The 22,569-nt window shown below is 40.2% G+C and overlaps 1 protein-coding gene across 2 annotated transcripts in view; it reads left to right on the top strand.

The window, feature by feature from the left end:
• KCNB2 (potassium voltage-gated channel subfamily B member 2) overlaps positions 1–22,569 on the top strand; it is a 394,479-nt gene that overhangs the window by 19,890 nt on the left and 352,020 nt on the right. For both annotated transcript variants that reach the window (XM_067712072.1, XM_067712073.1), the window contains one exon: positions 7,119–7,789. In XM_067712072.1, the coding sequence (XP_067568173.1) occupies positions 7,211–7,789 (579 nt within the window). In that variant the 5' untranslated portion in view covers positions 7,119–7,210. The remainder of the gene's footprint in view (positions 1–7,118; positions 7,790–22,569) is intronic.

The raw sequence follows: 22,569 nt of genomic DNA, 5'->3' as shown, positions 1-22,569 counted from the left end.
TAACATGCCTCAACTTAGTGTCGTTTGAGTCCAGTGTTTTGACATGGGTGTAGACAAAGAAACAAAAGCTTTTTAAAACTTCCACTAGAAGGTGAAAAGCAAAGAATAATGAGCTGGGGTGTAATGGAAAGAGACTTACGTAGGCATCTGCAGATCTGGGTTCTGGTCCAAGTTCAGCAACTACCAGAGAGAGGTCAGCCAAGTCACGTGGCCTTGTTGGATCTCAGTTTTGAAAGCTGTAAATAGGGAAACTGGACCAGATCATATCCAAGCTCTCTTCTGCCACATACTGTGATTCCTGTCTCCAAACATGGGGGTATCTAAAGCACGGTATACGTTTAAGTCATAGAAACTAACCTCAAATCTGACTCAGTACTGGAGCTTTTAATAAAAGCTCCGTTGCCTACAGTGTGTTTGGTTGTGGAGAAGTAAGGGACCGGAATGTAGTTGAAAAGTGTATTTTTACTATGAAACAGAGGCCCATTGAGAAACATCCCTTGGCAAGAATCTTACTGCTAAACATTCCAGACCAACCATTGCATGATCTAAAATTTAATTTTATTGGAAGAAACCTTAAAAAAAAAGTTCAAATCCTATCCAAGCTTCATGAACATTTTTTTTTACTTGGTTTCATAGAGGCTAAATCTAACTTATGCCACACACCGAGATGGAATATGAAATTGAAGTCAGTCACCCAAATAGAAGGTTGTATCATTCACAGAGAACCCCAGGTAGCGACTGAAGTTTGTGATTTCTTTTATCAGGATATTACAGGGTGGCCCAGCCTCATTTCCCATTCCTTTCAGTGGCGCCAATAGTTTCTCTGTTTGTTGCCTTTTTTATTTTTCTCATCGCCTTTCATCTTTATTTATCCCCTGCACTCCGCTGTGACTCTGGGAAGACTTCTGCAAAAGGAGACATTTAAAAGAACATGTCTTGGGCCCCAACATAAAGGGCACTTTTATTGTCATAATAGAAAATCTTCCACCAGCTGAATGGCTGAATGCTTATATGAAGTCTGAGCCTTTTTTGGTGGGTTTTGAAACAGACTGAAAATTTCAAGCCACAACTATACCTTGTAGTTTATAAAAGGTCTAAGATGCAATATAACATTAGTATTATATTTTTCAGCATAGAGAAGGATTTTTCATGAGCTATGTCTTATAAAAGGCCATTTTTCTAAAGGCAAACCTAGTGTTTTACTCTCTAATTATAGCAAATGTATATATAGGAGCTAATTCTTTAAATAGTTCTGTCTTCTGGTGAAGAAAATTCATATTATGTGTCTAAATAAAATAGTTTATAAATTTGGTTAGTTGGAGACATTGATGATATGGAAAGATGCTCATATTACATAAGCTACTTATTACTTGTCTTTTCTCCTTCATACTGTAACACAGTGCTTCCTTTGACCACTGAAAGCAACGCTTTTAGGATTTTGTTTGAGTGCATCTAAAAAAAGCATCGGGTATACCAAGGATAAAAGTCCTGGATTTTTTTTAAACTAAGGAGTAAATAGTTATGCTAAAATTGAGGAACCTATTGATATTAGCAGCCTTTCATTGAAGAAAAGAAATGCTACTTCCACTTTTCTGAGGACAAGGATAGTGTTTCGGTTATTACTAGAACTTGACATATTAAAAAACAATCAACAGTATAAATTCATTAGTATTTCTGGCCAAGTTCTAAAGTACTTCAGTAGGTTTGTTGCATTTCTTAGGATAGCTGAAGATTTCCAGGACCTTACTTTAAAATTAAATCTGATTTGTTTTTCACTAGTTATAAATTTATTCTTTTTCTTTAGTAAATTCTGGAGGTGCTTTTTAAAATTGAGTGAGTAGTGTTTTTTTTAAGCACTGATTACATTTCAGCTAACCGTTCTGGCGCCTTTCTCTGCAGATAGCTACTGCAAATAATCTTTGCGACTCTCTGAAACAGACGTAGCTGTTCCAAAAACATGCATTTACTACTTAATACCATACATAAAAATATAAGAAAATGCCTTAGAGCTATACATAGAGTGATTTCCACTTAAAGGTCTAGGAGCTGCTTGTTTGCAAGTGTGTGCTCAGCTCGTGCCAGCAACACAGAAAGGAAATGGTAAACATCACTTAGGTCTTTAGAAAGATTTGCTTTTCATCTTCACAGAATCACACGTGGGACTTATCCTGCCTTGCTACACTAAGGAAGTATCAAGTATATGACATAATGGTAGTATTTTTGAGACTACAGTAAAAAAAAAAAAATCCCTCCCCCCCCCCCCCCCGCCAACTCCCCTGCCTCAGACCTGGAGTCTCAAGCAGTAATAATGATGCCATGATCAGAAAGTTGTGTTTTGTCAGGTTGAGCCCTGAACGGGTGGCAGCATAATTCCATGCTGCTGGTGGAGCCTGGTGCAGCTGTGCAAAATGAGAATGTTGTTGTTTCAAGAGTCGCTTTTTTTCTCTAACAGACTGATGAAGGGATGTTTAGTACATTTGCAACTGGTCGACTGACTGTTGCAAGCTTGACTTCGAATTGATTGAACAAGGGGAAATAAACCAGCAAACAGCCCAAAGAAGAAATTCACTGAGATTCTGACCTTGACATAAAAATGTGTGTTCAGCTTATATCTCTTTGTGTATATAAATTCTACACAGTTGTATAACATCTCCACAGTTTAAACATGGAATTATTACATTTTATATTAAACTTATACACTAAATTGAATTACATGATTGATTCTCATGGGATAAAATTATTATGGTAGACAGCATTTCACTTATAAAACTAAACGTGAGAAAACAGCATCATATCCACTTTAATTAGTAAAATTAAAAACAAAAATTTTGCAAGCTCTCAAGAGTGGCAAGACACAGTGAACGGACAGATTCATTGCTAGAAATAAAATTAACATGGCAGAAAAGAACAGATTAAAAATGGAAAGTTAAAAACACTAAATAAAATGAATGAAACTTTTATGATGTTCTGAATGCAGTCTGTTTCAAGCCCTCATAAATATTAAAGGGCTCTTGAAATGAAATATGAAAACCACCTTTTCTTAAGAAACTAGACATGAAAAAATGTCTTCATGGATCTGAGGCACTATGTTATGTTTATTTCTATCTAAAGTTAGGATGGTGATTGGAGAGGAAGGGTGGCAATGGCCACGGAATCATAGCGAGAGGGAAAAAATTAACCAAGTGTCATAGGAAATGAAAGAATTGTAGGCATGGAAATGCCATGGTTTGATGCATGAAGAAACTGAAAGTCCAACCAGAAAAATGAGGGGGATGCAGGAGGGCAGCCCAACTAGACCCAGGGGTCGTGAGCCTGAGAGCAGAACCCCCCTTTTTTTTTTTTTTTTTTCGGTACGTGGGCCTCTCGCTGTTGTGGCCTCTCCCGTTGCGGAGCGCAGGCTCAGCGGCCATGGCTCACGGGCCCAGCCGCTCCGCGGCATGTGGGATCTTCCCGGACCGGGGCACGAACCCGCATCTCCTGCATTGGCAGGCGGACTCTCAACCATTGCGCCACCGGGGAAGCCCAGCAGAACCCCTTTTGCAATCTCATACAACCTCCCATGAAAAGCAACTTGGTTTAGATGTTTTTTGCTTCTTCTGGAGAGAAACATGGTATTTTCAGCTCAGGAGGTTTTCTTATTAAGGATGTAGAAAACTTCACAAAGTATGTACAAGTTTGAAAAGATAGAGTGGTTTTGTGGTTGGTTAAGAGGCCATGAGGATAGAAAGATCTAGGGAATGGGATAGGAAGAGAGGGAGAGGAACCGAAGAGAGATAAGTTGGGGGTGGAGAAATAGAGATGGGAAAATGAGAGAGAAAAAATACAGAGGAAGAGAGAGCAGGAAGAAGGGTGGGCGGACGGGTGGGCAGGTAGACAGAAAGGCTCAGCACGTTTCTAAGGCACTGCTGAGCAGGGCTTGACCTGAATTACAGGCTTACAATTGTGACCACTTGTGTACTATGACTATTCTGAAAGGCTGATTAACTCTGAACACTAGTTACAGCTCTTCAACTGCTTGAGAACTTACACCTTTGAGTCTCTACTCTTCACCAGGTCACAAGCAGAATATTCTGCCCAGGGAGAATAAAAAATTTTTAATCACAGTAACAATAATCAGAGCAGATCATCTTTAAGTCTTTAAGAAAATAAAATCAACAGGTTACGTTCACTCATGCTAAATTTCTCTACCCCTGCTTTGAAGAGAGGGCGTTGAATTTCAGGCTGTCTTTTATTGTGAGGTTTGTAATCAACACTGAATTTCTTATAATAGAAAGTTCTTGATTAGTGAAGAAGATACTTTGAAATTTAAGTCTTATGACCTCTCTTCACTTGACACACATTCTACAAAAAGGGGAATTCACTGCAGGTCATGAGTGTGAAATTATTTGAAATAAATGGTGACCTACTGGTAACTATGACAGAGCATTTATGCTTTTAGTAATGGCTTTTACAAGAAAGGAAGTCACAGTAAGCCCTTGACCGTAAACATGAGATGTTTGTACTGCATTGGAGTTTGCTCTCAGTCTTTCTGGAAAGCCTCTTATATGATACCATAATCAGCTCAAAGACCATCTCGCTTCTTCACATTAGTAAGTCATGATATTCTACAAAGAGTGAATTCATTGTATGTTTATGTGTAGCCAAATTAAAAATGGATTAACTTCCTGCTTATTATTCATATGGGCTGTTCACATAATCTATATGGATGGCTGAGATATCATTGCACCTGAAACCAAGTAATTTGCTGGAGAACAGACACTCAGATTCACCACTCGAATTGCCCATCTCTAATATTTTCAGTTGATTTGCCCGATCCTAATAGTATTACTGTGCCCTCTCTTGCATGCTGTATGTGGGGTGTGTGTATACGTGTGTGTGTGTGTGTGTGTGTGTGTGTGTGTGTTGTCCATTGCCATCTGAATACAAAATTTCGATGTGGGCATCAGTGGCATCAAGGTTACATGCTATTACCCACTATATGTAAGTACAGTGCTCGGTAGAGAAAAACTGGGACCAATGATTCCTGGCCTTATAGGCTTAAAATCCATTAGAGGGGACTGAACGTATGTATAAGGGAAAAGAATTTAAATGCTAGCATTTATTGAATAGACATCAGTATAGCTTTTAATCATAGCTGTTGTGCAGTTGATTGGAAGCTACACTTAAAGGAGGAATGTGAGTTTTCTTATTCTATTCAGATATACCTCCCTGTACTGAGCCCTTCACATAAACTATCTCATTTAATTGTCATAACACTGCCTATAAAGTAGATACTATTATCCTCATTTTGTAGATTAAGAAATTGGGGCTTAGAGAATTTGATACTTGCCCCAATTATTGTATTTCTCCTTTATTGTAAAAATAGTCATTTTTATCATCTGCAATGAGAGAGTGTATGTATACGCTTTAAATATCTCTGTAACTATGTAGTTGAAAGAACTCCCATTTCAAGTATATTTCTTAGCTGTATTTGAAATACTTCTTACATAGTCCAGCTACATTTTTTTCATAAATTTGACTTATTTTCATTTGAGAGAATACTTGGCTTCCAGGTGGAGAAATAAATTTAACTTACAGGAGCGGAGAAACCAAAGACATGCCAAAATTGGTGTGTATCTTAAAAGAGAATTCTAATTATAAGGACCTCTTAAATCTAAAAGCTTTTCCCTTTGGTATAAGCCATTGACTGTGTGAAACATGGTGTTTTACATTGAAAGCGGTATTTGGGATGAATTGCTTGAAGCACCATGGTTTTCTGCAAAAACATTATAGGGGAAGATCAAATAAGAAGATGCTTACTGCTGCAGATCAGAAGAATAGATCAGTAAGAGGGAACATTAGAGCAGTCATGTTTTAAAGAATTAGTACACAGGAGAAAAGAGCTGTGGGTCAAAGAATGTAAACACACACACACATTCTGACATATCTTATGTACACACAAACATATATACACATAACATGTAAACATAGATGCATTTTAGTCAGGTGATCCAAATGACTCCATTTATGCATTTTTCTGGCCACATACATTATCCCCACGAGATCTCTTGTCAGCTGTCTCGTGGAAAACAATTAAAGAACTGACTATTTAACATTTATCGGACCCTCACAATATATAAGCACTGTGCTCAGTGATAAAGATATAACAGAGAAGATTGTCTTTGTCTTCAAGGGCTCCCAGCATCCTTGGCAAAGGTGTTACTGCAGTGGCATGATGAAATAGAAGAGACGTTCACAGAAGTACATGATCATAGAGGAGATGTATTATGGAGGGCTTTTTAGAGGAAGTGATATCTGAGCTGAGTCTTGGAGAGCAAGCCACAGTTAGTCAAAGGGAGATGGGAAAGGTGGAGGCCCTTCCAGGACACAGCGTGAACGAAGGCCAGGAGCTTGAAACAAAACAGTGTATATGGTCTGGGGCTGCTGGAGTATGGTGATGAGGGAGGAATGAGAGGTGAAGGTGGAGAGAGAGGTCAGATCTAGTAGGGCATGGTAAGGTCAAATGTGTTTCTTAGATCATTCTAGTAGCTGTGTGGAGAACGGTTTTTGTGTAGATAAAACCAGAGCTCAGGATCCAGTTTCAGGTGCTATTGTAGAAACGTAGGCAAGAGATGCTGAGGGTTTGAATCAGCATCATGGTTCGGTGGTACCCAGGACTGGGTAATGGGGGTGGAGGACTTCAGCAATGTTTAGGAGGTACAGTTGGTTAAGACCTGGTGCTTATTTGCATGTGGACAGATAGATCAGGATTTCTCAGAGTTTTAGCTTGTGTGTGGAGGTGTGGTCAATTTAATTGAAGGTGTCTGTGTTTTATCTGGGAAGAGCTCATCAGCACAGGGATAGTTTAGGCTAGAGTTTGAGAAAGAGGTCTCTGGTGACAAATTTGGGAGCTGTCAACCTATAGGTGTATAAAATTGATTACACAGCTGCTTCTGCATAGTACGTTGTGTTGTCTTTTCCTCCTTATACCTGAAAGCAAAGATGTACATCTCCATCGAGAGACGGTAATTAATATTATACCTCCAGGTTATGCAAGAACAACAGAGTGAGCCCATAGCATAGGAAATGCTTTAGGAAAAATGCAAGTAACCAAAGGGTTTGTGGTTGCTTTCTTCCAGGTGCATCCGTGGAAATGCCTGCTGCGCAGGGATATTGCTTGAGTTGACCTTCCCGCGGCCCATTCTTTTGAGGACCCTTTGTTCAGTCCAAAATGGCAGAGAAGGCGCCCCCTGGCTTAAACAGGAAGACATCAAGGTCGACACTTTCTCTTCCCCCGGAACCGGTGGACATCATTAGGAGCAAAACGTGCTCCCGCAGAGTGAAAATCAACGTGGGGGGCCTCAACCACGAGGTCCTGTGGAGAACGTTGGACCGGCTGCCCAGGACCCGCCTGGGGAAGCTCCGGGACTGTAACACGCACGAGAGCCTCCTGGAGGTGTGCGATGACTACAACCTGAACGAGAACGAGTATTTCTTCGATCGGCACCCTGGAGCCTTCACTTCCATTTTAAATTTCTACCGGACAGGGAAACTCCACATGATGGAAGAAATGTGCGCTCTCTCTTTCGGCCAAGAGCTTGATTACTGGGGGATCGATGAGATCTACTTAGAATCCTGTTGCCAAGCCAGGTATCATCAAAAGAAGGAGCAGATGAACGAAGAGCTGCGGCGGGAGGCGGAGACCATGCGCGAGCGGGAGGGCGAAGAGTTTGATAACACGTGCTGCCCTGAAAAGAGGAAGAAACTGTGGGACCTGCTGGAGAAGCCCAACTCGTCCGTGGCTGCAAAGGTACGAAAAGCAGAGCGTTGCTCGCTTTCCTGTGCGCCGTCCGAAAAGGTGGTACCTGTATTCTAGAGAGCGTGGTTTTCTTCGTTTAAGATGTTTGGGTAAGAGAACCCAGGATGGCTGTGCAGGGAGACATCCTTTCCAAGGTCTTATGGAGTCGAGTTATTCTTTCTGTTAAGACATACGGTGGCATTACTCTTTCCTAACTGTTATTATTATGTAGGCATAGACTAAGGCAGCAGGCGATGAAGAGTTCGGGTCACCCTGGCGCTGCCTGGGGTTGGTGACTTGGAGGTTGAGGAGAGAGCACAGCTCAGATCCATCAGGCGTGGAGTCTTGCAGAAAGGCCTGGGCTCCATCCCAAAGAGAAGCCAGGTGCTGTCGTTGAAGGTGGAGGAGGTGCCTCCTGGTCTGGTTCTCTGGAGGTGCTGGGGAGACTGGAGAGCGTGGCCCCGTGTAGCACAGTGAGCTTGGGGCTCCCATATGAGGAAGGAGCTACTTACGAAGCAGCGTAGGGATGAATCAATGTCAGCGTGCATCCGTTGACCTCCCCTTGTGAGGTCTACTCTGACAGTGATGTTTCTGTCTGTTGGTGTATAAATGTGTCCACAACGGAGGTATTCCCATATCTCAGAGTTCACAGAGTGTTTGCTGAACACGAAGGTCAATTCATATTTTTCCATTGGGCTGCATACATCTAAATCTCAGAGTAAAATTTTTGGCCACTAATTTCAGTATTTAATTCAACGGCGTGACTCTGTTTATCTACTTTGATTTAGAGCTTTGAGGGTTAGTGCAAACTGATTTTCATCTCATATATTTAGTTCTTTATTTCAGTATGAATTGTAAGAAAAAAGCCAAAAGAGTCATCTGTAACCGTAGAAGCGCAGTATTGATACTTCATGCAGATTAGATGAAAATGGAATATGCAGTAGAGAAGAGAAAAGAGTGTGTTATCCTATAAATTCTTTGGATTACTGTTGTTTTCAATTGTCTTTTCTTATAAACAGTAAAGATTACAGAAGTATAATTGCTTCTCTGTGCTTTTTGACTGGAAATTAAAATTCTCCGTGATAGTCTACACCATCTAAATATTGTAAATAACTGGCTGAATGTAGACGATCATAAAGCCGTCTTCTTGCACCGATGGATATTTCTAGTTTTGCATCTTTTGACCCCTAAAGTCATTTTACTTTCTTGCCAGGATGTGGAACTAAATGGAATAAAATGTTATTTCTGCTGTATGAAATGAGGAAATGCACATTTTGTGGCAAATGAAATACTTCAATTAGGTCTTTTTGTAGTTATGAATAATTTGTTTACTTTTGTTTCATCTGTAGGAAAGAGAGAGATGTGGGATTTGGTTGAGAAAGGTTACTGTTCTTTCCAATGTCAAGTGTTTAAGTTACACATTTGAGTTACTACTAAAAATGTGGTGTGAATTTTGAAGCAGAATGAGATAAACCCTGGATTTAAGGGAGTGTTTTGGGTGTCAGATGAACTCTTTCGAGCTTTTAGGCAACTGAGGAATAAATCATTGTACCACGAGATGTTCCAGAGGGAGGTAACCAAATATGTAAAAATAACAGCTAAATCCAAGAAAATTTGAAAGGTTCATGTGATTTATTTGCTGATAACATTACTAACACATACCTAAAATTAAGTATTGTTATAGAAAAAAATTTCAAACATATACATATTTTTTTCTGAAGAATTTCTGCTAAGGATGGGAAAAGGTCAGTAATCTCATTTCCCAGATGAGGGAGTTAATTTAATCTCTAAATTTTAGACACAGGGCCATGTCTTTTTTTTTTTTTTTTAACACCTCTATTGGAGTATAATTGCTTTACAATGGTGTGTTAGTTTCTGCTGTTTAACAAAGTGAATCAGCTATACGTATACATACATCCCCATATCCCCTCCCTCTTGCGTCTGCCTCCCACCCTCCCTATCCCACCCCTCTAGGTGGTCAGAAAGCATCGAGCTGATCTCCCTGTGCTATGCGGCTGCTTCCCACTAGCTATCTGTTTTACACTTGGTAGCATATATATGTCAATGCCAGTCTCTGAGTTCGTCCCGGCTTACCCTTCCCCCTCCCCACGTCTTCAAGTCCATTCTCTACGTCTGCATCTTTATTCCTGTCCTGCCCCTAGGTTCATCAGAACAATTTTTTTTTTTTAGATTCCATGTATATGCGTTAGCATACGGTATTTGTTTTTCTCTTTCTGACTTACTTCACTCTGTATGACAGACTCTAGGTCCATCCACCTCACTACAAATAGCTCAATTTTGTTTCTTTTTATGGCTGAGTAATATTCCATTGTATATATGTGCCACATCTTCTTTCTCCACTCATCTGTCAGTGGACACTTAGGTTGCTTCCATGTCCTGGCTATTGTAAATAGTGCTGCAATGCAGAGCCATGTCTTTATCTCTAAGAAGATGATGTTGATAATGGCCTATTGTCTGTAATACACCACTATATACCCCTGTACATCAGACAGAGTATTTAAACTTGCTTCAAATTATGTTTGCAAATTATGTATGTACAGATAAGATATCTACCTACAAACGATACCCAGCAGCCAAGGACCTTGGTTTTGGAAACTTTTATGTAGTTATAAATAATAAATTTGGTTCCGTTGGTTCCGAATTATTAATCAAGCTACGGGAATCTCTGCTAACCTAGGCAGATTCTCTACTAAATTTCCATAAAGGATTTGTGTTTGTTTCTTTAAATGTCTACATTTCCCTCTCTGTTTGAATAGGGAAATATTATGCAAATTCTTTACATTTGATTACATGGTAGTTAAGTGAAAGCATTGTTCATTTGCCTGAGGTTTGGAGCCTTTTAAAAACAGCTCTGTGTGATGCCTTCTGTAAACCACTACCTTTCCTGTACTCTTCTCAAGTCATGTAACTTGTTATTTTTCGAGAATAATTATTGGTGTGGGGAGTGCTAATGCTATGTGTGTGTGAAAATGTGTGAATAGTATTTTTACAACTTAGGAAAAGTTCATTTTGTCAAAGCTTCAGTTGGATGGTACTCTAGCCCTCACTATATTATGGGTACATCAGGATCCTGCTTGTGCTATGAAACTCTTGTGTAGGAATGCTTGGAATCTATGTGTTTTTTCTCACTTGCTTGGGAGGTAAGATATCTTTGGAGGAAAGTATCTGTTTACCTTGCCTTTTCAGTTATCGCTTATTCAGTAATAATTGGTAATTCAGTTGAATGTATATAGATTGTTCTTTGTGTGCTATACACATTAGACTAGACGTGTAGAAACATACTCCCTTCTCTCCAGAATTTAAAAAATGCTCTCTTAGCTTAAACAGGGATTTCATATATTTGAAAATACTTGATTTTTTTCTCTTTTGGTTTTTCTGTATTTTATAATTTATAATAGTTCTGTAATAAAATATAAATGTTGTGAGATTACTTGCCAAATCCCTAGCATAGCAGAAAACTTTGACCTTTTCTATCAAATATTCCACAGTATATTAAAATATCTATTCACTGACATGGACTAAATGCTCAGTAATCTATTAAGTAATAATTGTTCAGCCCATGCTAGGGGTATCCACTGTGATATATGAAGTTATCGCAAGGCCAGCTGATCTGTCATACCATCTTTGGGTATGACCCTGACAATAGCAATTCAGCTCTTATAGAACATGCTCCTTGGTGTCATTTCTATTAATTGAACTTTCTAGTATATTAATAACTGAAAAAAAAAACCAAATAGAGTTTAAAAGTGTGATATATTTAAAATGTCTCTGTTTAACAAATTAACATTTTTATACATTCACAGATTACCATGCAATACAATTGTACTTTTCACAAAATGGTAACAGGGCTAAGAGACGCTGGTAGTTTTCTGGGGTGTGGTGTGATCTAGTAATGGGACCCGAGTTTATGTTTGTGGGATGGACTTTGTTTTTCAGTCCTCTGTATCTTGTGACTGTGTATTTTCCCTCACCTGGAGATAATGTACAAAGTGTACATTAGAGGCTGTTTGTGAATGTGGGCCCAGCTAAATGGGCCTGGGGAACGGCTGGGACAAATCTCTAGTTTGCCATGACATGGAATTGCAGGCTCTGGGATGCCTGACATAGGAACATGCAAGGGGAGGAGAACATGCATGGGCTTAACTGGCTGCCAGTTTCCTGTGCAGTTATTTGGAATTAGACTTGATCCGGTACCTCTTCCAGCCCAGGACAATTTAGTCAGCCTCTGAATTGGAAACATTTTCCTCTTTTCTTTAGCCTTTTCCCAAAGGAATTGCAGTAGCTATTCCCCTTTAGATACTGCGTACAGCGACTCGGGTCTAAGAGGTGTTTGAAAGTGTTTATGTAAGGGAGACGTGTTCTACGGCAGGAGGGCTTATCAGCCTCTTGGATGAAAAATGACCAGGAAGAAGCACAGCCAACCTGAGAGCTGAATGGAACTAGACTCAGTACCCTACAGCGCCCTCACTAGGATATCTGAGGAAGGTCAAGAGCAAAGTCAGCGGGTCTTCAGGCAAACCCAGTTAGGAATGGCTGAGCCCAGGAGGCAAACCTCAGTCCGGAAAGTAAGTGGACGTCGTGTGCAGGACAGTGCTGGCCAACAGGCCAACCCCAGGGGTCTGGTCAGGAAACCAGACTGTAAGCAGCCCTTATTTGAAAAGGACAGTATAAGGCGAAATCTGCAGAAGGACCTTCCTGATCATCTGAGCCAGTACAGCTACAGGTACAGAGTGCCACCCAGCAGCCCTGTTGGGCAGGGTCCAGGGTCGATGGGGACCACTACTGATTATCTGCTTCCCTCTCCGATTTCCCCATTTATCCACAGCTGTCACTCATTTAAGGGGTACATTTTTTTCCCATTCTCTTCTTCTCCTCTCTTTCCCCACCCCCCTTTTCTCTCTCCGTCTCTCATCCTCAGGAAAATGGAAAGGATGACTGATTAGAGAATTATTAACTTTTTTCAGTAATGACCCACTAAGGAGAAAAATTAAGCTAAATTTAAATTCTCCCTAAAGAAAGAAACTGCATATGAAGGAATACGAGTTTTGTCAGGTAGGGTGGATCTTGAAGGGCTACACACTATTGAAATACCTAAGATTTTTTTCACCCCCTCCCCACAAGAACCAATTTTCTCCTCTTGGCAATGACACTGAAAACGCATAGCATGGAGGGAAGAGGGTGACCGTGTCTCCTGCATCGGCTCATGGGCTCCAAGGCATCCACATGGCCACCATCACTGGTAAGGTGCAGCACAGCCCTTAGAGCAGGCATGGGAAGGGTCCCAAGACCTCAGTCCTCCTTGGATCAAGAAGGAAGCTGGTGAGGGTGGACGTCTGTCCCTGGAGCTCCAGGTCTCTGAGGAGCCAGAGACCGAAGTCATGAGTTTCCTAGGGGATGGTGCCTATTCATTGGCCTTCGATGGTAGCCTTGAGAACCGTACTCTCTCTTCTGACGGAATTAGAGTGTGGGCCTTTCAAGTCATGGAAACAGTAGAAAGAAAATAAATCCAAATAAGACAAAACTCCTGTGTACTCTTCAAGAGGAAAAGAATGCTTAACATTCTGATTCTGTTTCTAGTATGTGGATAAGTTATTCTCATGCTTTGAATGAAAAAAAGGAAGGTATGAGAACAGAGCCATAAAAGATTTACTTTCAGTCCAAGAACAGAATTTTCACATGTTGTGTGTAAATATATACACACACACATAGTATATATATAGAGAGACATATATACACACATGTATGTAGTATATATATGTCTATATATATATAGTCAAGTGGAACAACTCCGTCCATACAAAACCCTCAGTTTAGCTTTCTGATGACTTTCTTAGTGATTAACGATAACAGTAGCCATCAAAACCATGAACGGGCCCCCCACAAAGTAAACAATGCAGTGTGAGTGCACTCAGAAATCTCCCTACGTTGGGGCCCCTGTGGGGACTGAGCTGTACTCCATTCCTTACCTTGGATTGCCAGTGGCCTAATTAGTGTGCCACTCCTGCTGCTTTTGTGTTGAATGCTTACTGTTTTCTCTTCTTGGCCTTTCCTTTCTGTATCCCCACTGCACAGATTAGGTTTTTGTGCTTTTCCGATAACAGGGAACAAGGGTTCAGAGGCGCTCACAGGAGGTAACTTAACAGAACTTGGCCAGTCTGTGGAGGATTCACTTGGAGATATATTTTTCCTTTTTCAAATAGGAAACCTGCAGATGAACAGGTTGAAAGCCTTGAAGAAATTAGGTATAAGAAAATAAAACAGATAAGATAGAAAATAACATTGGGTTTTGATGAAAATGTCTCAACTATTCCATTGTTTGGTTCCAGTGGTCCTATTTCTAGATCCGTGCTTCTTTGCTTTCCCCAAAGAACTGCCTTGAACATGTACCACTCTCTGCCCTTTTGGCCTCATTTGATCAGGAAGAGAAGGGCGAGAAAAGAGGAAGAAATTGATAAAACGTTTACGTCCCATGTCCTTATACAGAGTGCCAGAAGTCGTGGTTTTGCTGAAAATACCCCAGTTAAAGTTACTAGACTTTTGTCCTCGTCTAATTATTTATAACATCTCCTTTCACTCTTAAAAAGTGCCCCAGTTTGGACAATAAACTATATGATCACCTTGCATGTGAATATTTTGAAAAAAGAAATTACCCACGAATCATGTACTTTTCATTTCCTCTTTGCTTGTTGGTTACATCTGAAGAGGGCCAGTCTTAATCTTCAAGCAATTTTTTCATCTCTTCTGAAAGATCATTGGTTTCTATTAATATTAAAAAAAGACATTCAGATTTCTTTCAAGCTTGATTTTTAAACCTCAGTAAGTAATTATCATTTTCAAAGAAAAAAAAAAACTAGGGACTTCTTTCTACATTATCTAATGTTATCACAAAACAGAGTACATTGGCAGTATTTAAATATTCTGGTTTTGAAAATCCATGTACCCCGCTTTGGTTATTAACAGATTTGTTTTCTTTCAAGTGAGAGACTTTATAAAGTGACGGATGTACTATTTTAGGTAAGCATAAGTATTATGAATGTTTAACACTCTCTGCTTTGGAAGGCTCTAGAAGGGTTTGAATAATGTTTTAGATTAAGTGTTCATGTCTGAGCTTTATCTCCCATTTTAAAAAAAGAAGCAAAACAAATACTTTCCAAATGTGAAGAGTTTATAAGAAAGTTCCCATGGTGCCTTATGCCTTGACCTCAGAGAGCTTGCCCGTACTTTAACTTTTAAGCATTTACGCTGTCTAGTGGAACTTGGCCCTGGAAGTTTCATCTAATAAGTGTATGAAAGTAGTCTGTAACTGCTTTGATTACTCAAGGAGATGGGTAGTCTCTGCCTCATCCGTATGGATTTATATTGTTACTATTTAACTTTTCCCCCAGCATGTTAGGGTGTTCAGGGGAGCTAGCAATTAGTGCTGTGATATGGTACAGATAGAGCAGTTCGTTGCATTGGAACTGAACATGGGAAGATGCTACTTTGAATGTCGTTGATCTTTCCCCTTTTACTAGCATTGCTATATTTGACAAAAATATTTGTCGTATAGAATGAAAAGAAATAATCTCTTTCGAAAGAACTTGTTAATATAAGGTTGTTTATTATGGAATGTCAAATTAGCCAATTTTTATTGAATATTAAGTATTGCATATAAAATATTGAACATTTATTGAATATTAAATATTGCATAAATCGGATCATCGAAAAGAAAAAACATCCATTTATTTTTAACTCCTCTACACTCCCATCTTGTTCCACAAAAGAGGAAGCTCACTAGAAATACATATGCTAAGAATTCAAATAAAATAACAAAAAAAGAATTAAAAGCAAAAAATAGAACTAGAAGAAATATGTTTTAAATTGTCCTAGTAACACTAGGGAATGCTTCATTTTCTGCAAAATGTTTTGCATAATTTTAATTAAAAAATGACAGTCTTAAAATTTAATAATAGAGTTGAAATTCATAAACAAAATTTGTGTTCATGATTAGAAAAATTTGCCTGTTTGTTCTTAGAGAACCTTGTTTAGTGACTCAAGGTAAGACCCATTCTTAACACTGAGACTCTGTCTGTATACTCGTGTGAATTGACCATTCTGACTGATAAGAAAGATATTTTCAAAATAATAAAGTTGATTCTAGATCAATTACTGGAATAAAAATTCCCTTTTGATCAAAATATCATTACATAGGGAAAAATAAACCCAACTGCTAATGTACAATTCATGAATTAACCATAGATTACAATAGATTTTTTTGATTTGGGCATTGATTTAGCATTGGTGGTTTTATTCTTTTTGAAACTAACCCTAGAGTTCCATGACATTCGATAATCTTTAATGTGCCGAGACATAAGTCTGAATTCTGTATAATGTAAGGTTGGTCTGAGGCAACTAGTGACTTTGATAGTGAGCTTAGCTGTCCACTTGGCACTGTTAATCTCTCCCAGTCTTTTTTTCCCTCTGATTGTCATATATACTAACTCTTATTAAGTTCCCATATTTTGTAGAGAAGATCATATGGTATTGCAGAGATTCATACAGGACACCTCCTTCATTTAAAATATCCTATTTAAATATTCTAAGAATGATACGAGCTTTTAAGGCAGCAGTCAGCCTGGAAATTATTCTTGCCCACCGATAGCCTGGGTGGTCATTAAAACCCTTCCTGCCTCTGCAGTGGAGCTGAGAAGGATAAAGGAGTTCCCAGATCATGGTCGCCAGCATGTTCCACGGAGCATGTGGCCATTGGAGACAAACTGTACTTCCTGTATCTGTAACACTGTAGTTGATGATAACTTTATAGTTTACAATCAGAACTTTGAAGAACTTCAGGAGATGGAGACTTCTCTGCAGTTGCTCTATCAGCTTTGATACACAGAAATAACCAATCTAGAATAAAGCAGCTAGACATAGATCAGCTGGGAACAGAGAGCTATAGTGACAGGCAGTGGAAAAGTGGGAGAGGAGGATGTTTGCTCTCATCCCTCTAAAACTTTTCCAGGAGGCACTGAAAGCTAACATCAGAACTCTATCAGACTCTGCACCTGTGTATTATTTATTTGCAGCTGTGTATACATCTATGTTTAAGTTAACTCCTTAGCTAGTGCAGAAAATTAATGGATTTTTTTCCCTCTTAAATAATCCCCTTTAATGTCTTTATAAAACTTCTTTTTAATTTATTTATAATTTATTTTTGACTGCGTTGGGTCTTTGTTGTTGTGCGCAGGCTTTCTCTAGTTGCGGCAAGTGGGGGCTACTCTTCGTTGCGGTGCGCGGGCTTCTCATTGCGGTGGCTTTTCTTGTTGCGGAGCATGGGCTCTAAGCGTGTGGGCTCAGGAATTGTGGCTCGCGGGTTTAGTTGTTCCGCAGCATGTGGGATCTTCCCGGACCAGGGATTGAACCTGTGTCCCCTGCATTGGCAGGCGGATTCTAAACCACTGCGCCACCAGGGAAGTCCCTATAAAACTTTAAATGAAACAACTCTGGATATTACTACAGACTGGTACCTGAAGTAGATAGATCCAGCTGATGTTTGTGGTCAAGTTTCTGTGTCTAGGGTGGGCAAACCAGGTAGTAGCAGCCTTTACCTAGTGGTACCTGAACTAGATCTGTTCTTGAGAGTGTGTGTGTGTGTGTGTGTGTGTGTGTGTGTGTGTGTGTGTGTGAGAGAGAGAGAGAGAGAGAGAGAGAGAGAGAGAGAGAAAGTTACTCATATACACTGCCACCTCTCCATTAGAGCATACTATATAATAAAAAACCACCTGCACAAAAATGCAATGAACTTCAACCTGTATTTGATAACTTAGGGTAGGTGTAACTTGTCATCCAAATAAGACAGCTCATTCAGAATATAAAGTTTTATGATAACCTGATTGGGCATGAAGTCCATGGAAAGTGTCCTAATGGTCCCAGAATAGCAGGAGGAAGTATTTCCATCACTGTCCCAGGTTTTTGTTTCAGGCTGCTAGAGGTCATTGCCACCCTGGATTTCATGCTTTTACTTATGTCTTGTTGAGTCACTCTCAACACAACAAGTGTTGAATGCTACTTTAAATAGCTCCTCAAGCCTGCGCCACAGCAGTGCCAAGGACAGCCAAGTAATCCCAGCGCGGTGCTGAATGGGGTTGCTTGATTGGAGCATCCTTCACTGCAGGCCAGCCTCAGGATATTTGCATATGAATGGAAGATCTTCCGACCTTCTGATCATTGTTTTATTTTGAATTAATGTAAAACCTAGAGTGTGGTTTTGGATATTGATGTGCAGTTTTCTTGTCTGTTGTCATCTAAATTAAATCCACAGCCAAATGTGTCCCTCAAATTAGTTTTTTTTTTAACATTCATATTTTAGTTTATATCTTCAAGTTACCACTGAGACTCTGGCAACATTTTGTAAAGGACTATCTAACTTACACATTGGTATCCAAACAGACTTTGGTTGAATTGGAAAATAAATCAATGCCACTATCTATGAAGTGTAGCAACAGATTTGTGCTATGATAAATTAAATGTATTTCATTAATCCAATGGAAAATTTCACTTTGGGAAACTAGCAGAGACCTGCATAATATCTTTAACGTAAGCATCCTGTTCTACTTCAGTGCAGTTTTTAGTTTAAAGGCAGAAAAATATTGATAGACAGTCTTGTTTTTCAAAAGGTGATAATTTGCTCTGCTGTAGATGGAATGAACTACCTAGGCAATGAAAGAAAATATGAAACAGTAAGCTAGAATCTAGGATAACGTGAATTTGCTCTTACGTATTTGCTATGTAAAAAAGCTAGCACATTTTATTATATTTCTTAAATGAATTCCGCAGGTGTGAAAATTATTGTATAAGTAAAGTAATTGCATTATGCGTAATATTAAAATTCAAAGCAAAGATCTGTTTTAAGCACTGGTATTTATTTTTCAAACTCTTGCTCATGAGCCATTATAAATATTTTCAATTGCATGGCATGTTTACAAAGTGCTAATCACCTACACTTCTTTTTTCAAAGTTTTGTGTGTAGATTATGAATGAGATAGCTTAAAGGGGAGCAAACTGTTTTGATAGGCATATTTTTTGTTTGTTTGTTTTGCGGTACGCGGGCCTCTCACTGTTGTGGCCTCTCCCGTTGTGGAGCAACAGGCTCCGGACGCGCAGGCTCAGCGGCCCATGGCTCACGGGCCCAGCCGCTCCACGGCATGTGGGATCTTCCTGGACCGGGGCACGAACCTGTGTCCCCTGCATCGGCAGGCGGACTCTCAACCACTGCGCCACCAGGGAAGCCTGATAGGCATATTTTAACATTATATCGGGTATGTTTATGTGCTCAAAAAAAAAAAAGAAATGGTATATTACTTTGGGTTCTGCAAAAATTGCTTTGGGTTCTGTGTTTCGCTGTCTTTGTTAAGTTATCCGGCAAATGCCAAAGTGTTGATGAACTTTTCTACCCTGTTGCCTTTCGAGGCATACATTTGAAACTGAGTCCGAAGATCAGATGACAGTCTCTGCCATTTATCAGACACTCTGACCTGGCTGTGGTGGGGTGGCCACGGTGTAATTTTAGTTCAGAGAAACATTCTCCGAGGTGCCATGTTGCCACCAGTGGGTACTTTGAAAATATCCAAATGCCTTTCTTACTGCAGCTCAGCCCACATGAAGAAATGCCTTTATTACTTCCTTCCAGCTCTTATTTCCTCTCTGTCTCAGGAGGCTCACCTTCCTCTCTTCCTCTTTGCTACCTACCTGCTTCTCAGCCCCTTTACCTGGGTCAGCACTTCCACACGAATGCAGAAGAAACCCTGTCCCCCTGCCCGCTCCATGTACAGCCCTGCAGGTCCCCTCCAGAGTCCTGCTCATCAAGGCCTGTTTTGGTGACACCTTATTGAGAAACTCTTGGTTTCCATTTAATTTCCTTGTCTCCGTCTGGATTTCACATTTGTCTTTAGTCTGGCTCTACATCTTTTCATGAGATGATGTCTACGAGATTTCAGTGAAATTGGATGTAGTGAAGAGTCCAGATGAGAGAAGGTAGAGCAACCTAAAAAATCCAGACTTCATTTTGTCTTTAATTTATAAACAGGCATTTGTGTTCCTTTATCCTAAAGCATCAGAGCCTGAGAGTAGGTAGACTTTTTTCTTCTTGACTCTTTAAAAGCAGTGTCTAAATAGTACTTTTTCTTTGTTTGAGAGAATCTGATTCTTCACCCACCCTATGCCCTCTCTTAATCCATGAGCTCTGCCTGTGCAAATGAAGCTGTTTTTTCTTTCCACTCCCTCATAATAGTTGTCACTATCTGCAGAGCTTTCTGTTTTGAGTAGAAATTTAACTCTGGGGAAAGAGAGTGTGGTTAATTGATGCTTTTCACAGATGCTTTTCACAAGGCTGTATTAGCTTCTGTTTTCAAAGTCCTCTGTGAGGTCTAGCTATAACTTCCTAATATCATCAGTGTTCCTGCCACCCTTTTACTCTTGTCTCTTATCCTGAGCCATTTTTTTTTCTAACAATATTGCTACCTTCACAACCTGGAAAAAATGAACCTCATTCCCTGAAGTCCAGAGTCATGACGTGGAGACCACATTTTCTTGTCCCTTCAGTAATTAGGATGACCTTCCTGAAAGGGCAGGAGGGAAAGAGTTTATATTGGGTGTCTGTTGTGTGTCATACACTGAACTTGGGGATTTTTCACGTTGACCGCTTACAGCAGAGGTCGGCAAACGTTTTCTGTAAAGGGCCAGATAGTAAATCTTTTCAGCTTGGGAGGCCATACAGTCTCTGTCACAACTACTCAACTCTTTCTAGTGTGAAAGCAGCCAGACAACATGTAAAGAAATTGGTGTATCTGGGTTCCAGTAAAACTTGACAGTGGGCTGGGTTTGGCCCATGGGCCATGGTTTGCCTACCGCTACTTTATATCAACGCCGTGAAAAGACATCATAATCCCATTATACAGTTAAGAGGGCTGAAACCCAGAAATATCAAATTTGTGTCTCTTGTCCCTCACTAAGTGGCACACTGGGATCTGTATCCATTCCGTAGGAAACCTGGCTTTCCCATAGCTCTTCTTCCTGTCCAGTTGGATTTATCATTCCTTTCTCATCATTGCCCAGTGTTCCTGTCACTGCCCGAGAGTCATTGAAGTCTTTGGTTTATGACCAAAAATCATCTTCCTACTGTACCCCTTGGGTGTCATGCAGGACAACTACCCATCATTCAGTTCCAGCTTAAATTTTCCCCATCTTGAGCTCACTTAGCACAGGGAGGAAACTACCTTTGGAATCTTGAATCCTGATTACAACCATGGAGGCTTCCTTTTCCCACTAAATGTATACTTGGTCCCTACTGCAAGCTCTTTCAGCTTTACTTATCCCATTCTTTTTCTTTTTTAAAAAATTTTTATTTTATTATTTTATTTTACTTTTATTTTATTTTTTCCTATTCCATCGGGACCACTGGATCCACTGCCCTGGTCCAGGCCTTGAACATCTCTTACTTGGATTGTGGCTATGTCACTAACTGGACTTTCTCACTTCATTTTCCTCCCCGTTCTCACCTATTCTTCATGTAGCCAACAGAATTACCTTTAAAAAACATGCCTCTGATTGGGTCAGTTCTGAACTCTAAACCTCAGTGATTTCTCATTGCCTGCACTCCTTAGCGTTGCATTTAAGACTTCCTATCCAACCTTCCTATCCAGCCACATGCCTTACCATACCTTGTGCTCCTGGCAACCATTCCTGAAGACAGGGCTCTAGTCTAAGACAGGTATTTACTGCACTCAACAAGCAGTCCATCCATCCAGGGGGGATACCTTTTTTCTCATTTGCACAGGGTGCCTTGCAAACTGGCTACAGCTACACCTGCACACACTTGGCATGCTCCTGTGGCCACCACTGCTTTCCTCATCTGGAATGCCCTTTGCCCCTTCTCTGTTCTTCTTTGTGTCTCAGCTCAGATGACCCTCTGCTGTGATGTCCATCTGATTCTCCCCTGTGTTTTCCCCTAGCTCTTTCTTTATACTTGAAATCTAGAGATTCTATCTCTGCCTGTCACCTCCTCAGCTAGGTTGTCACACTTGAGGGATCAGACTACAAACCTTCATCTTCAGTTCCTGACACCTAGCACTGTTCCTGGCCACTCCATACCTGCCAGCAAATGGCACTGAAGGGCAGACATGACGGCAAGACCAGATGTTTCATAGTATTTCTATTTCTTTATGAAGATTAAACAACGTAGGTAGAGGTTGAGGATCTCATCCCAGGGATTAGACCTGGATAACGCTGTTTGTTTTAGGCAGTTCAAGGAAGCTGGCTCTATTACCCATTTTAAATGACTTTATGTTTTTGAAATAGGCTGACAGCCATAGATGTGGTTTTTCCATTTTTACTTTGTATAAATTCTCCATCTAGAGTAGCATGTAGGCTGCTCTGTACGCCACCGAGTTTATGCAAAGGGAGGCATCAGGTGCTGCTGCAAGGCACGCTTTCAGAGGCTTTGCTTTGCTAGGGTTGCTCATTTGATCTGAACTGCAGGTTCTGGAAACTCTTAGCCTGTGTGTGAACCAGGGGAGGAGGGCTGGATCTGGCCGCCAAGGGACGGGCAGTCCTTCCGTGCCCTCTAGAAGGTGGATGGATCCTTTCATTGCATTCAATCAGCCTCCCTTTGGAGGACCTTGGGCCCAAGTTGTGTTATCCCATTACTCAGGAAAGTCACGAATGTGGATAATTCCAAGATTTGAGTTAAGACAGATCTCCAATAGGATGTCTTTTTGTAGGACTATGAAGAGAGT

Source organism: Pseudorca crassidens, chromosome 17, assembly GCF_039906515.1.
Source record: "Pseudorca crassidens isolate mPseCra1 chromosome 17, mPseCra1.hap1, whole genome shotgun sequence".
Taxonomy (NCBI): domain Eukaryota; kingdom Metazoa; phylum Chordata; class Mammalia; order Artiodactyla; family Delphinidae; genus Pseudorca; species Pseudorca crassidens.
This window is presented reverse-complemented; position numbering and strand designations above follow the sequence as displayed.